General features: G+C 35.9%; 3 protein-coding genes across 4 annotated transcripts; 2 read left to right on the top strand and 1 right to left on the bottom strand.

Annotated features, from left to right (window-relative positions):
• Positions 1–454: 454 nt before the first annotated feature.
• Positions 455–1,346, top strand: LOC107479991 (protein P21). Its single transcript, XM_016100115.3, has one exon. The coding sequence runs from the start codon at positions 490–492 to the stop codon at positions 1,165–1,167; it is 678 nt and encodes a 225-aa protein (XP_015955601.1). The 5' UTR covers positions 455–489; the 3' UTR covers positions 1,168–1,346.
• Positions 1,347–1,471: 125 nt separating this feature from the next.
• LOC107479993 (16 kDa phloem protein 2-like) lies at positions 1,472–3,216 on the top strand. 2 transcript variants are annotated; one of them, XM_016100116.3, is made up of 5 exons: positions 1,472–2,233; positions 2,315–2,380; positions 2,451–2,577; positions 2,705–2,819; positions 2,949–3,216. In XM_016100116.3, exons 1-5 carry the CDS (start codon positions 2,167–2,169, stop codon positions 3,012–3,014), a joined length of 441 nt encoding a protein of 146 aa, XP_015955602.1. In that variant the 5' UTR covers positions 1,472–2,166; the 3' UTR covers positions 3,015–3,216. The 2 variants fall into 2 exon arrangements, with proteins under 2 accessions (XP_015955602.1, XP_020994345.1); XM_021138686.2 differs by lacking the exon at positions 2,315–2,380.
• Positions 3,217–3,228: 12 nt separating this feature from the next.
• Positions 3,229–9,352, bottom strand: LOC107479990 (uncharacterized). The gene is made up of 9 exons (XM_016100113.3): positions 9,195–9,352; positions 8,890–8,970; positions 8,671–8,778; positions 7,975–8,109; positions 7,004–7,099; positions 6,598–6,717; positions 6,127–6,190; positions 5,821–6,000; positions 3,229–5,686 (listed from the first exon to the last, which is right to left on the bottom strand). Exons 2-9 carry the CDS (start codon positions 8,968–8,970, stop codon positions 3,864–3,866), a joined length of 2,607 nt encoding a protein of 868 aa, XP_015955599.1. The 5' UTR covers positions 9,195–9,352; the 3' UTR covers positions 3,229–3,863.
• Between the last annotated feature and the right edge of the window lie 1,836 nt (positions 9,353–11,188).

Raw genomic sequence — 11,188 nt, 5'->3', positions numbered from 1 at the left:
TTTAGACTTTAGCCGTGTGTAGATTTTCCAATATAGTTGATTGTATCGCCGGTGAATAATTTGGTTGATTAATATTGCCATCTCTTCTTTTTTCAACGGTAATGCTGGAAAAAAATTAATAATAATATCACCATCCAAGATTCACTATAGAGCAACAATAAAATGTTCAACACACGAATTTCTCAGCCTTGGCTTTGGCTAAATTAAATAGTTTGCGATAATCACGGCAAAACCCCTTTCGTAAATATATAAATTCAACAGTTGATTAAATATGTATTTTATTATTGGAAATTAAAGTGAAGTACATTTTTATACACTAACTATGGTGGCCTATATGTTGAACTTTCCAATTACATTGCTTGTTGACTAGTCTATGATTTCATCATATTATCTCATTCAAGAACACGGCATCGATCGTCACAAAAAAAAAATCCTATATATAAAGCACAACCCTCTTGCACTCAACTGAAAGCAAACTCAACAATAATAATGGCCATAACCAAAACCCTCTCCATCTTCCTCGTCCTCGCCACCACATACCTCGCTGCCGCCAGGGCAGCACAGTTTGACATAATCAACAAATGCTCCTACACCGTCTGGGCCGCCGCGGTGCCCACCGGAGGCGGCCGGCAGCTTAACTCTGGCCAAACATGGACCATTCAGGTTGCCGCCGGCACGACCGCAGTACGGATTTGGGCCCGAACAGGATGCAGCTTCGACGGTTCAGGAAACGGACACTGCAACACCGGCGACTGCGGCGGTCGGCTCCAGTGCAGCGCATACGGCCAACCACCAAACACGCTGGCAGAATTCGCCCTAAACCAATACAACAACCTGGACTTCTACGACATATCCTTGGTGGACGGTTTCAACGTTCCGATGCAGTTCAGCCCCACCTCAAACGGATGCACGCGCTCCATTAGCTGCACTGCCGACATCATCGGACAGTGCCCTAGCCAGCTGAAGACTAATGGCGGCTGCAACAACCCTTGCACTGTTTTCAAGACGGATCAGTATTGTTGCAATTCTGGTAGCTGCAGCGCCACTGATTATTCAAAATATTTTAAGACTAGGTGCCCTGACGCATACAGTTACCCTAAGGATGACCAGACAAGCACGTTTACTTGCCCGGGAGGAACCAACTACAAGGTTGTCTTTTGCCCTTGAACCTCCCCTACACCGCCGCTAATTAATTATGTTAATTAGCACCTCCAAATAAAGGGCCCACTTTGTACGTCTTGGGCGTATATAAATCTCTGTCATTAATATAATAATTAACAAATGGAGTGTTCTTAATAAATTATTCATGGTGACAATAAAAGATTAAGGCTGTCAGGCTGTGTGTACATTTTCATTGTCATTACAGTTAGTATTATTAACATCCTGTCTTATAGGCCTTCAGATAATTAATTTAGATTGGTCTAATAGTTAACTTTTTAATCCGTTTTTAAGTAAGTGTTAGTTCGAATCATACAGTAATTCGTTAGCTAAGGACAAGCCCTTAAATCGATACTTTCAAAAAGAGTAAGTGAGTATAGCGTTTTGTAATTCAATTTCATGGACTATATGGAGAGTAGTGATGGGTGCATGCGTGGAGTCCACTAATAATGAGGAATTCTTTCTATATATGGCTAGAAGTGATACTGTAAGGGCTCCCATGGAAAATTATGTTGGATATAGTGGAGTGAGTGATAACATTTTCCATAGAGAGAGAAAGGAAGAAACAATAAAAGCTTTATTGAAGGGGACGATAATAAGTTATACATTCTTGATGGATGTGCGAAATCCTCTCTGTTAGTACTTGGTGCTTTATTGAAATAATGAGGTTAAAGCTTGCCGTCAACGTTGCTTAGCTTGATTGCTTTGCATCCGGATGGATCGGAATCGATAGTCCAGAGCCATCAATTATGGGTAGGAAAAATCATAATGCTATTTGTTGAATTAAACGTTAATGGACGTGAATGTCCCAAACTTTAACTAAAGAATTAAATGGCAAATATGGAAAAGCAAATAATAGAGCCTCGTTCGTTCTCATTAACATCACATGATGATTCCTAATCACTCGCCTTGGAAACCGCTTAATGTGTTGTTAGCAGGCACAAAATAAATAATAATTTGCGCCATTTTATCTTCCCAGATGATAGTCTCTCTCCCCGGAAGCCCATAATGCCGCAAGGAACCCTTGAAGTCCTTCTTGTCAGTGCCAAGAAACTTGAGAATACTGATTTTCTTTGTAAGTTCATCATGCACAAACATACATATATAATTATTACATTTATTATATTTACACATATATGAAATAATGATGGAGCAGGTAAAATGGACCCCTTCGTGATTCTCACATGCCGTACTCAGACGCAGCAAAGCAGTGTTGCATCAAGTATGTATGCATGTGTCTACTACTTGTTAGTTCGTTTTCATTCTAATTACTTACACTATTGATCATGCAGACCAGGGAACGAATCCAGAATGGAATGAGACGTTTGTGTTCACCGTGTCTGAAGGCGTTAAAGATATCCATTTGAAGATCATGGACCAAGATCTCGGCACACGTGATGACTTTGTTGGAGAACTTACGTGAGTATAGCATGCAATAACATACATTTTCTTTTCTTTTCTTTTAGATAATTGTTAGTGGGATTATTGATTCAAATAACATCCCTGTTATTACAAGTTTAACTCTAGTTTTGATAATTTTTTATAGCATTCCACTGGCTTCGGTGTTTGCTGAAGGAAGAGTTCCACCCCATTCATACACCGTTGTCAAGAATGACCACTATTGTGGGGAGATTAGACTTGGCCTGAAATTTACGCCCGATGTATATTCTTATTCTGCTTTCTCTCTCATATCAACCACAAGAAAATTTCAATTTAAAACATCGTAAAAACAAACCCTTTGTTACTTGATTATTCTTCTTCTATTGACTTACATTTGTTCACTAATGCAGCAAAACCGTAATCGAGGTATGGACGAAAGTTTTGGTGGTTGGAAGGAGTCTGCTGCTTATTACTGAGACCAAATATTTTTGAATTCTTTATTAACATTAACATAATTTAATTTCTAAACTTGTACCACATGAGGATCTTGATATTAGTTGGCCATTGTAGGAACTTTATTTTGAGTAGAATTAGTACTATACACGCTAAATTAGTTATAATTTGGTTGCTTCATGTATGTAAATCTCTATATCACCAATGAAGTTATAATTTTGAAAATGCATGCATCCATTCTAAATGAGGCCATGCCCATCATTGCATATTTTCATTTGACTTTTTATGTAATAATCGAGATTACAACAGTGGACATACCGAGACCAGTCACTTAAATCTGCAATACAAAACGACATTGCGATTTGGGAGGCACGATAAGACCAAATGTGAGTTTGATTTGAAAGAGGGAGGAGGGATTTGAAATATAAAGGTTATACTTAATTTCATCTTAATCTTTCCCATCTCTCTCTAACACAGTAAGTCAGTAACACTCCAATAAAACCTCACAACATACCCTTAGATAAGAAAGTGGTAGTAACACTCTAAACAAGCAGAGTGAGATCTTAGGATGGAGGCAATAAGCTTAAGGATTTGACAGCATTTGGTAGGAGAAGTAAACAATACTACACAATACAACATAGATACAATAGTTAGATGGCTTAGCGAAGGATGACAAGATCGGAACCTGCCTGCTTTACCTACCTACCTGCCTAGACATTTTCCAGAAACAATGCAGAGCACCAACCAAACTAGGTCTTATGTTCATAATGTATTCACAAATGTCACCATCAAAACTAAGAAAATATGGTGACAATCTATAAAGTACAATCAGTAGCAACATTTCTGGGGCATGTATCAAATCTTTTACTAGTTTACCTTGGAAAATGATTGTGGAACTGAGAATATTGATTTTGCGGATCAACTTCAGGATAACCTCGCTGGCTCGCCTTGTCTAAGGGTGGAATTGGATTGCTACGTGATGATTGTTGCCCCGGCATGGAATTCACTCCTATGTCATGGTAAAATGAGAAATTGCTCTGAGAAAAGCTGGAAGATCCAAAGTCAGGAAACAATGAGCCACCATCGATCTGGTTATGGAAATTTGGAGGTTGCTGTAAATTATTGTCCGCTGATGTCGCACCTGTAAGAGTCTTAAATGCAAATTCAAGGCATGGATCAGACCAAGAATTTGCAAAGGAGGCACAGAACTGTGACTTAGAGTTATCATGGTTTACAGTTCCAGTTTCAACCAGAGGTGGCCCCATTATAATGGATTCACCCTTATGAACCTGTACACCTTCCTTCAATGGATCTTGGTGTATCACTGTATGATGCATGAGTGGCATTACGTTTCCAACTTGACTATGTAAAGATTCTCCAGCTAAATTCCTTGTGTAGCCTTCATCACCATAATGTTCACTAGTTGTAAATTTAGGAGCAATCTCTAGTTGCCTTGGGAATGGTTCTGAGGGGTTAACCATATTAAGCTCTTTCTTGCTCTGGGGTTGGTTCGAGTTATCATGAGCTTCTTCACTGGTTATCATCACTCCATGCAATTCCGTATTTGGTAGGTAATTAAGATCGGGAGTTATAACAGGCAAAATGTCAGTTGCAGGATGAAATAGCACATCATCAGTAAGAGTCTTGAATGCAAATTCTAGGCATGGATCTGACCAAGAGTCCCCCCCGAATGGCACTGGAAGCTGTGGCTCTGATCTCTCATCACTGGTATTTTCAGCTTCAATAACTTTCTGCAATTGTTCCTTGGGAACAGTTGGGGCATCGCATGACTTCTCACTTTGGTTTGATGATTCTCTTAGTACTTCTGTTTTCAAACTATGAGATGCATGACATGTAAGCTTGGTTTCTTCCTCAAGGTTAAGATGGTCAGATGCCCCATCAATTGAAATTTGAGTAGCAGTTGCAGGTGGTGGTTCTTTTCTTAATTTTCTAGTGGCATATTCAAGAGCTCTTCCGGAAGGCTGTACCTCAGGTTCAAGGCCAGCAAGTCGCTTTGATACTCGCATAGGCACTTTAAGCTCTTTCTTCTTTTTGGATTTATTTGAACGTACCTGTGGGTATCCATCCTCGCTTCTTCCAGTAACACTGTCAACCGATTTCTTTTGAATATCAGTTTGAAGAACTGTAGCAATTCCAGTAGTATTAGGTCCATTCTCAACTAGTAACATACTCTGCAGATTATTAGTTGCATTTCCTAAGCTTGGGTCAGACGAAGAGTAGTTGAATGCCGATGACACTTGGGGTTCTGATTTCTCATCATACATTTCTTTACCTCTCGGTTTCTCCAGTTGATCACCTGTAATAGGTGGGGTTTTATAAGATTTCCGTTTTTTATTTGCTGACTCTCTTTTTAGCGGTGCAGAATCTGCAAGCTCTGCAGCTGACACACCCTCACTTTGTTGCAAGTCTGCACTGATCTCAACTTTTGACCTTTTGCGACCATGTTTGGGGGTCTTTTCACAGGACATGGAATTATTCATCTTCATGTCATCATCAAATCCACCAAGTTGCTTCAAAACCTGGGAAGGACTGTGCAGCTCTCTCATATTATGGAGTTGTGGTGAAGATTGGCGATGCACATTGAACTCCCCCTCTTTGGATCTGCTAGGGTTACTGTGATTCTTTTTATTACCATTCTCCATCCTATTCCCAACATGCTCCTCTTGCATATCATCTGCAGAAATTCAGTCCAACTTCAGCAAGGAGCAAATTTTACGATTCTTTGGAGAATTCATTTTTTTTTTTAATCTTTCTTTTTCTTTTTAGAAAAATGCGTCAAAAAATATAAAAGAAGCAATGCTGAGCTACCTGGATCAGATATTTTCTCAATTTCAGAAAGGTCTTCAGCCCTATCCTCTAGTGAATGCATCTTTACAACAGAAATAGGAGCAACCATCATCATTCCAGATTGGATGTTCACATCTTGTCCTTTTCTTGAGCTGTTGTCATCTATCAGTTCTAAGCTGCTTTTATCAAATGTTGCTCCACCTGAAGTTAGAAATGTATACAAGTGGGTTTCATATGTGAATGACATAATTCTCCACCCTATTAGCATTATGAATTTGTTGAGCAATTGATCAAGAAATCCAAATATATGCATGCATGACTTCTTACCAGCAGAAAGCTGTTGTTCAGGTGCAGACTCATTCAGTTTGTGTCTTTTACCAGCAGGTGATGGCTAGATCCAATGAAAGCAGAGAAATAACTAAGAATTATTTTCAACTTGATTTCTCACATGCAAAAGTCAAACAATAAAATAACTGATTGGAAGACCAACGTTATATAGCATGCTTAGATTTTAGACAATTAACGGCAAAGGAAATATTTGGAACATACATATGCAAAAGGGAAACACTTCATGAAAGAAAACATCATTGTTATCTAACACTAGAGACGTAAATTTGTCACTAAAATGTCAATATGGTTGAACTCTTGCAATATGTCACATGTCTGACATGATTGAAGAACCCTTATATTCTTTTTAATCTTTTAGCAGTTCAGAGTTGGCACCAATAGAAAACGGGAATCCTAATAACAGAAATAATAGTAAGGTGGTAATCATAGTGATTAGCCAAAAAGCCTTACAGTTAACTTGTCTCCATCCTGGATTCTTTTTCTAGAAGGCCTAATATACCCAGATGCAAGATAACGCTGTACATCCCTCTTGGAACGGAAAGCATGGCCACTTACTGGATCTTTATATACCTGTTGGAAGTATAAATATAATGTATTCATAATTTATATAAGCAACACAATTTTGGAATATTATCCAATCATAATTTACATAATACATGGGACTTTTTGCAGCCCACCTCTTCAAATGGGAAAGGAGATAGTTTTTTAAGGGGAAGAAAAACGTTGATTTGAAGCAAAAAAAAAGAATGTGGTTGTACGAATATCCTAGCTTGTATATACTTAAATAAGATGTCTTTAGGGCAGAGAGGGACAATGAATCTTGAATCTCTACCAATCATTGAATGAAATGTCATACCGGATCTTTCCTGATGCCGTTGTGGTTTTTTCTAATTGTTACTTCTTTTATCCACCCAGGTGGTAGATCCTCTGCAATGGATTTCTCAATCGCAACCTAAAAACAAAGCAAAACTATGAAATTATATTTTTTAAAAGGAATTTTCCAGATACAAGTACACATCTTATTTCTTCTAACAGTAATCACTGGATTAAATTGAGGTCATTCAGTAATCAATATCAAGAAACTTACTGTGCCTTTTGTCTAAGACACGTGCACCAAACGGCACCAACGGCAGATACCCCAAGTGAAGAAGAGTAACGAAATCACACAAAATGTGATGCAATTTTAGAGGCAAATACCAACCAGGGGCTAATTGTCTTACAGTTCATAATATATAACACATAATCTTAAGGCCTAAAGCTGATGCAGCCATTTCCAGTAACAGAATAGCTTTTCATTATGTGTTCTACATTCTTCCATGATTTAAATTTCCTTGATTATGGTTGTATGTTCATGTTATTTATCATGTCCTGGCACAAAGCCCAAGTAAAGAAGAATCACAAAACACTAAAACTTATGCAACTTTAGGGGCTAATTCGTAGCATGAAACATATAATTGTAATTTGTAAGGCTTCAAGTGGATGTGACCATTCTCATTATCCGACTAGTTCTTTCACTATGGGTTCTGCATTCTTTCATGGTTTCTTAATGTATAACTTTGTCTTTATTTTGGTTGTACTTTTATTATTTACAATGCCATAGTCCTTTGTACAGAGTTAGACACACACAAGAAGAAGAAGAAAAAGAGATTCTGTTAAGTGTACTTGACACTGGCTCCATTGTTTCATGAATAGTTCTTAATTATGAAAATTATAACTCGTGCGTCTCACAGCAACATAATGAATGATTTTAAGAAAGAAAATATGATAAATTGATGGTAGAATAATAGAATTCACCCGGAACCAAACTAAGGATATAGGGATACTAACGATGCTTGGGGACCCTGTGGCAGGGGATTTCGCTTTCTTCTTCTTCGGAATGCATGTACTGTCCTTAGGTTCCAGATATCGTAATACCGCAGGTTTGGAGTAGAATGTGTATCCATTTAATGGTTCAATGTAACACTGCAACAAGAAAACAGTTTAATAGTGAGCAATAAGATGCACTGCTGATGTTGACAGGTACATAACACATTCATTCAGAGACTTCATTAGCAATTTCAAAGAATAATTAATAGATGGGAACAGAATAAGTACAATATGAAGGATAATACTGCATTATAGAATTAATCTATCTAAGCATTAATTGTTAGTCCAACAAGGCAACAACAAAACAACAGAAAATAAATTACCACCATTTGCAAATTATTAGGATATTAATGTCAAAAGATGTCTCTAAATCCAGCACAGCAATTTAGGATGACTATTTGAAGGCAACACTTCAGAATAATCAGATTTCAGAAATTATTCTACTATTATGAAACTTAGTCACGTTTCAAGGCCAGAAACCTAAGTCCTGTCTCCTGTGTAAATAAGAGTTAGTGGCAATGTTTACCTTCTCAAGACGGTCCAGAAAACAAGTATAAAGAAAAAAAAAATAAAGAAGACGGTCTAGAAGTTGCTAAAGTTTCAGAAGATCTCTGAAAAGAATATCCAAACAAGTAATTTTGGAGAATATATCTACACCTTATATCCAGATCCCGTAAGCGAACCAGTTTTGCGAGTTCTGATATCCACAGTCCACCCATCAGGTAACCACTCAGGGCGATCAATAGCTTTGTCTACAATCTGAAGCTGTCATGCATCAAGCAAGGGAAAAGTGATAAAAGGATAAAAGCTTAGCTGATTGGGGGAATATATTACTTAAAGAAACAATCCAAATTCAAATTCAAAATATATACTAACTTGTTGTTCAGGTGTGCATTCTGCGTTAGTGCTTATCTGGGTATTTGTTTGTTCAGGCGTTTCGGAATCAGGTTCGGCCATCTTCAGAAGGCAAGTTGGATCACCAAAGATTAATTGATATACAACTATTCTACCATCCCAACAAATTAATTCAAGATAACACCAACAGTCAAAGGTAAAAGTCGCCTATATGAATTTTTTTTCTTCTTCAGTTAAGAAAAAGTGTTGATGAAAACTGAAAAACATTGAAGCAAGTGATAATTAAAATTGAAAAGACAAGCGGTGAGGGTTAGCGGTGAACTTACGGTGCCGTAGTTTAGGGAATTAGGAATTGGAGGATCTGCAACTGCATGTGAACCTGTTTGTGCGTCTGAAACCAAAAGAGCTTTCAGTTCAAAGGATGTGTCTTCAATCTCTTAGTTGAGTATTGATGCCAAATGCCACTAGTACAATTACAATAATATATCTATCAATTTTAATTTTAATTTTAATTTAATATTTAATATAATTTTAGTCCAGCCCACGTGTTCCTCTCAATCAAAGATTGAGGTGCAACTTCCTTCGCACCTCTTTTCTACTTTCCGCTTTCAACCATCTTAATTGATTCAATTAAATTAATAAAAACTCGTGTAGTTGAGTTTCAAAGTCTAGGAGTGAGCTGGTCAACGGTGCGTTTTAGTCACAGTTAATTGTTCCCGAAAAAGGAGATTCTTTTGGATAATTTGCATCAATTACAGCTGAATGTGTTAATTTTATGAATTAATATTCGTTCTTGTTACGTTAAATTAAAGAATTACTCTACTTGCAATATTTTTCCCCTTTTTCATATTTCAGTTAATAAGTTCTGCATATGTTGAAGACTTGAAGTTTTTTCACTTTTTATTGTCCAAAATCGTTGTTGTGTGTAATAAAAATGTAAACTTGTTTTCATCAAATTAATTTGTTTCATTTAACTGTTTCACCGCCAATAAGTTCTCAGTGTGGGCCTTCCACGGTCCTTATTGGGTGTGATGAAATTTTGTTTTTGTTTTCGTAATTCTGGACCCTCATTGCAGTCTTCCGCTTGAGAATTGGTTTAGGGGTGGCAAAAATAGTTCTTCTTCGCAACGACGTAGTCTTCCTCTTGTTAGGGTAAGAAATTTTAAAAAAAAAAATCAAAATACGGGTATCTTTGAAGATATTGCTTCAAATGGGATTCAAAAATATAATTTTTTTTCTGCAGAAATAGAAATAGGAGAGGAAATTCTTTCAAGATAACTGCGAGAATCCGAACCGAATAATACGAATTTATTTAATTATCGTTAATATTTTAGGTATTACTATAAGTATTTTAATAATCTCATGTATTATATATATTTTTTGTATCAAGACTTATTTTAATTTTTTATATTATGTTGTGTTATATTATTCTTTTGGATTTAGAGGTTGAATTTTAATTAATTTAATATTTTAAAATTAAAAAAGATATATTTATATATTGTTTTAATGTATTATATGTTTTTTCTATTTTTAAAAAGTTTTTTGTTACAAATTTTTACAAGAATATGAAGAGATGAAATCACACTTTTAGACCAAAAATATAAAATAAAAAAATGATATTAACCCATTCATTAATGACCATTGACCAAAGATAAGATTAGGTAAGCTCCTTTTTTTCTTATTTTAGTTAAAAAAAAAAACATTTTTTTCTTAGAAAGTTTTAACGGGCACACAAGCCCAACTAAGAGCCACAAAGTCACAAACAATGCATCCTGCAATGCCCACTGTTTTTTTAATACTATTCATTTTGTGTAGATTGTGGGCCCAACTTTTCCAATATTTTGGTCCAAATCAGTCAAGTAAAAAATGCTTTGCCCAAAAACTGAAATGTCGAATAGCATCCTTTACAAACATAAGAAGGTGCACCTCCCCTGCTTAAATGAATTTTGACTCGGTGATGAATTATTCTTAGACTAGAAGTTAATGTAAAAAAAAATTACTTGTGTTTTTTTTTAAATAATTAAAATAGAATATAATTAACATGTATTATTATTTTTTTCATCTTGAAATTGTTTTAGCGAACATTTCATCTAATTTATAAGAAATAAAATTAAAATGAAAAACTTACAAAGTTTAATAAATTAAAAGAAAAATTTTTTATACTACAAATCATGTGATGCAAATTAATAAATATACTATAAATTATATGTTTTGGTAAATAAAATAATTAAATTATTTATTTAAAAAATCCTATTTTATAAGAACAAGTAAATTAACTAAAACCTAAAATAAAAAATAATTACTTTTGTCCACCGTTTAA

This window comes from Arachis duranensis, chromosome 3, assembly GCF_000817695.3.
Source record: "Arachis duranensis cultivar V14167 chromosome 3, aradu.V14167.gnm2.J7QH, whole genome shotgun sequence".
In the NCBI taxonomy this organism is placed as follows: domain Eukaryota; kingdom Viridiplantae; phylum Streptophyta; class Magnoliopsida; order Fabales; family Fabaceae; genus Arachis; species Arachis duranensis.
This window is presented reverse-complemented; position numbering and strand designations above follow the sequence as displayed.

Excerpts from the sequence above, each read along its gene's own strand:
- LOC107479993 (XM_016100116.3), top strand. The coding sequence starts at position 2,167 with ATGCCGCAAGGAACCCTTGAAGTCCTTCTTGTCAGTGCCAAGAAACTT. Across the intron at positions 2,234-2,314 it reads TGAGAATACTGATTTTCTTT|GTAAAATGGACCCCTTCGTG; the intron begins GTAAGTTCATCA and ends ATGATGGAGCAG. Across the intron at positions 2,381-2,450 it reads GCAAAGCAGTGTTGCATCAA|ACCAGGGAACGAATCCAGAA; the intron begins GTATGTATGCAT and ends TTGATCATGCAG.
- LOC107479991 (XM_016100115.3), top strand. The coding sequence starts at position 490 with ATGGCCATAACCAAAACCCTCTCCATCTTCCTCGTCCTCGCCACCACA.
- LOC107479990 (XM_016100113.3), bottom strand. The coding sequence starts at position 8,970 with ATGGCCGAACCTGATTCCGAAACGCCTGAACAAACAAATACCCAGATA. Across the intron at positions 6,718-7,003 it reads ACGGCATCAGGAAAGATCCG|GTATATAAAGATCCAGTAAG; the intron begins GTATGACATTTC and ends TACTTCCAACAG. Across the intron at positions 6,191-6,597 it reads AGGATGGAGACAAGTTAACT|CCATCACCTGCTGGTAAAAG; the intron begins GTAAGGCTTTTT and ends CATTGGATCTAG.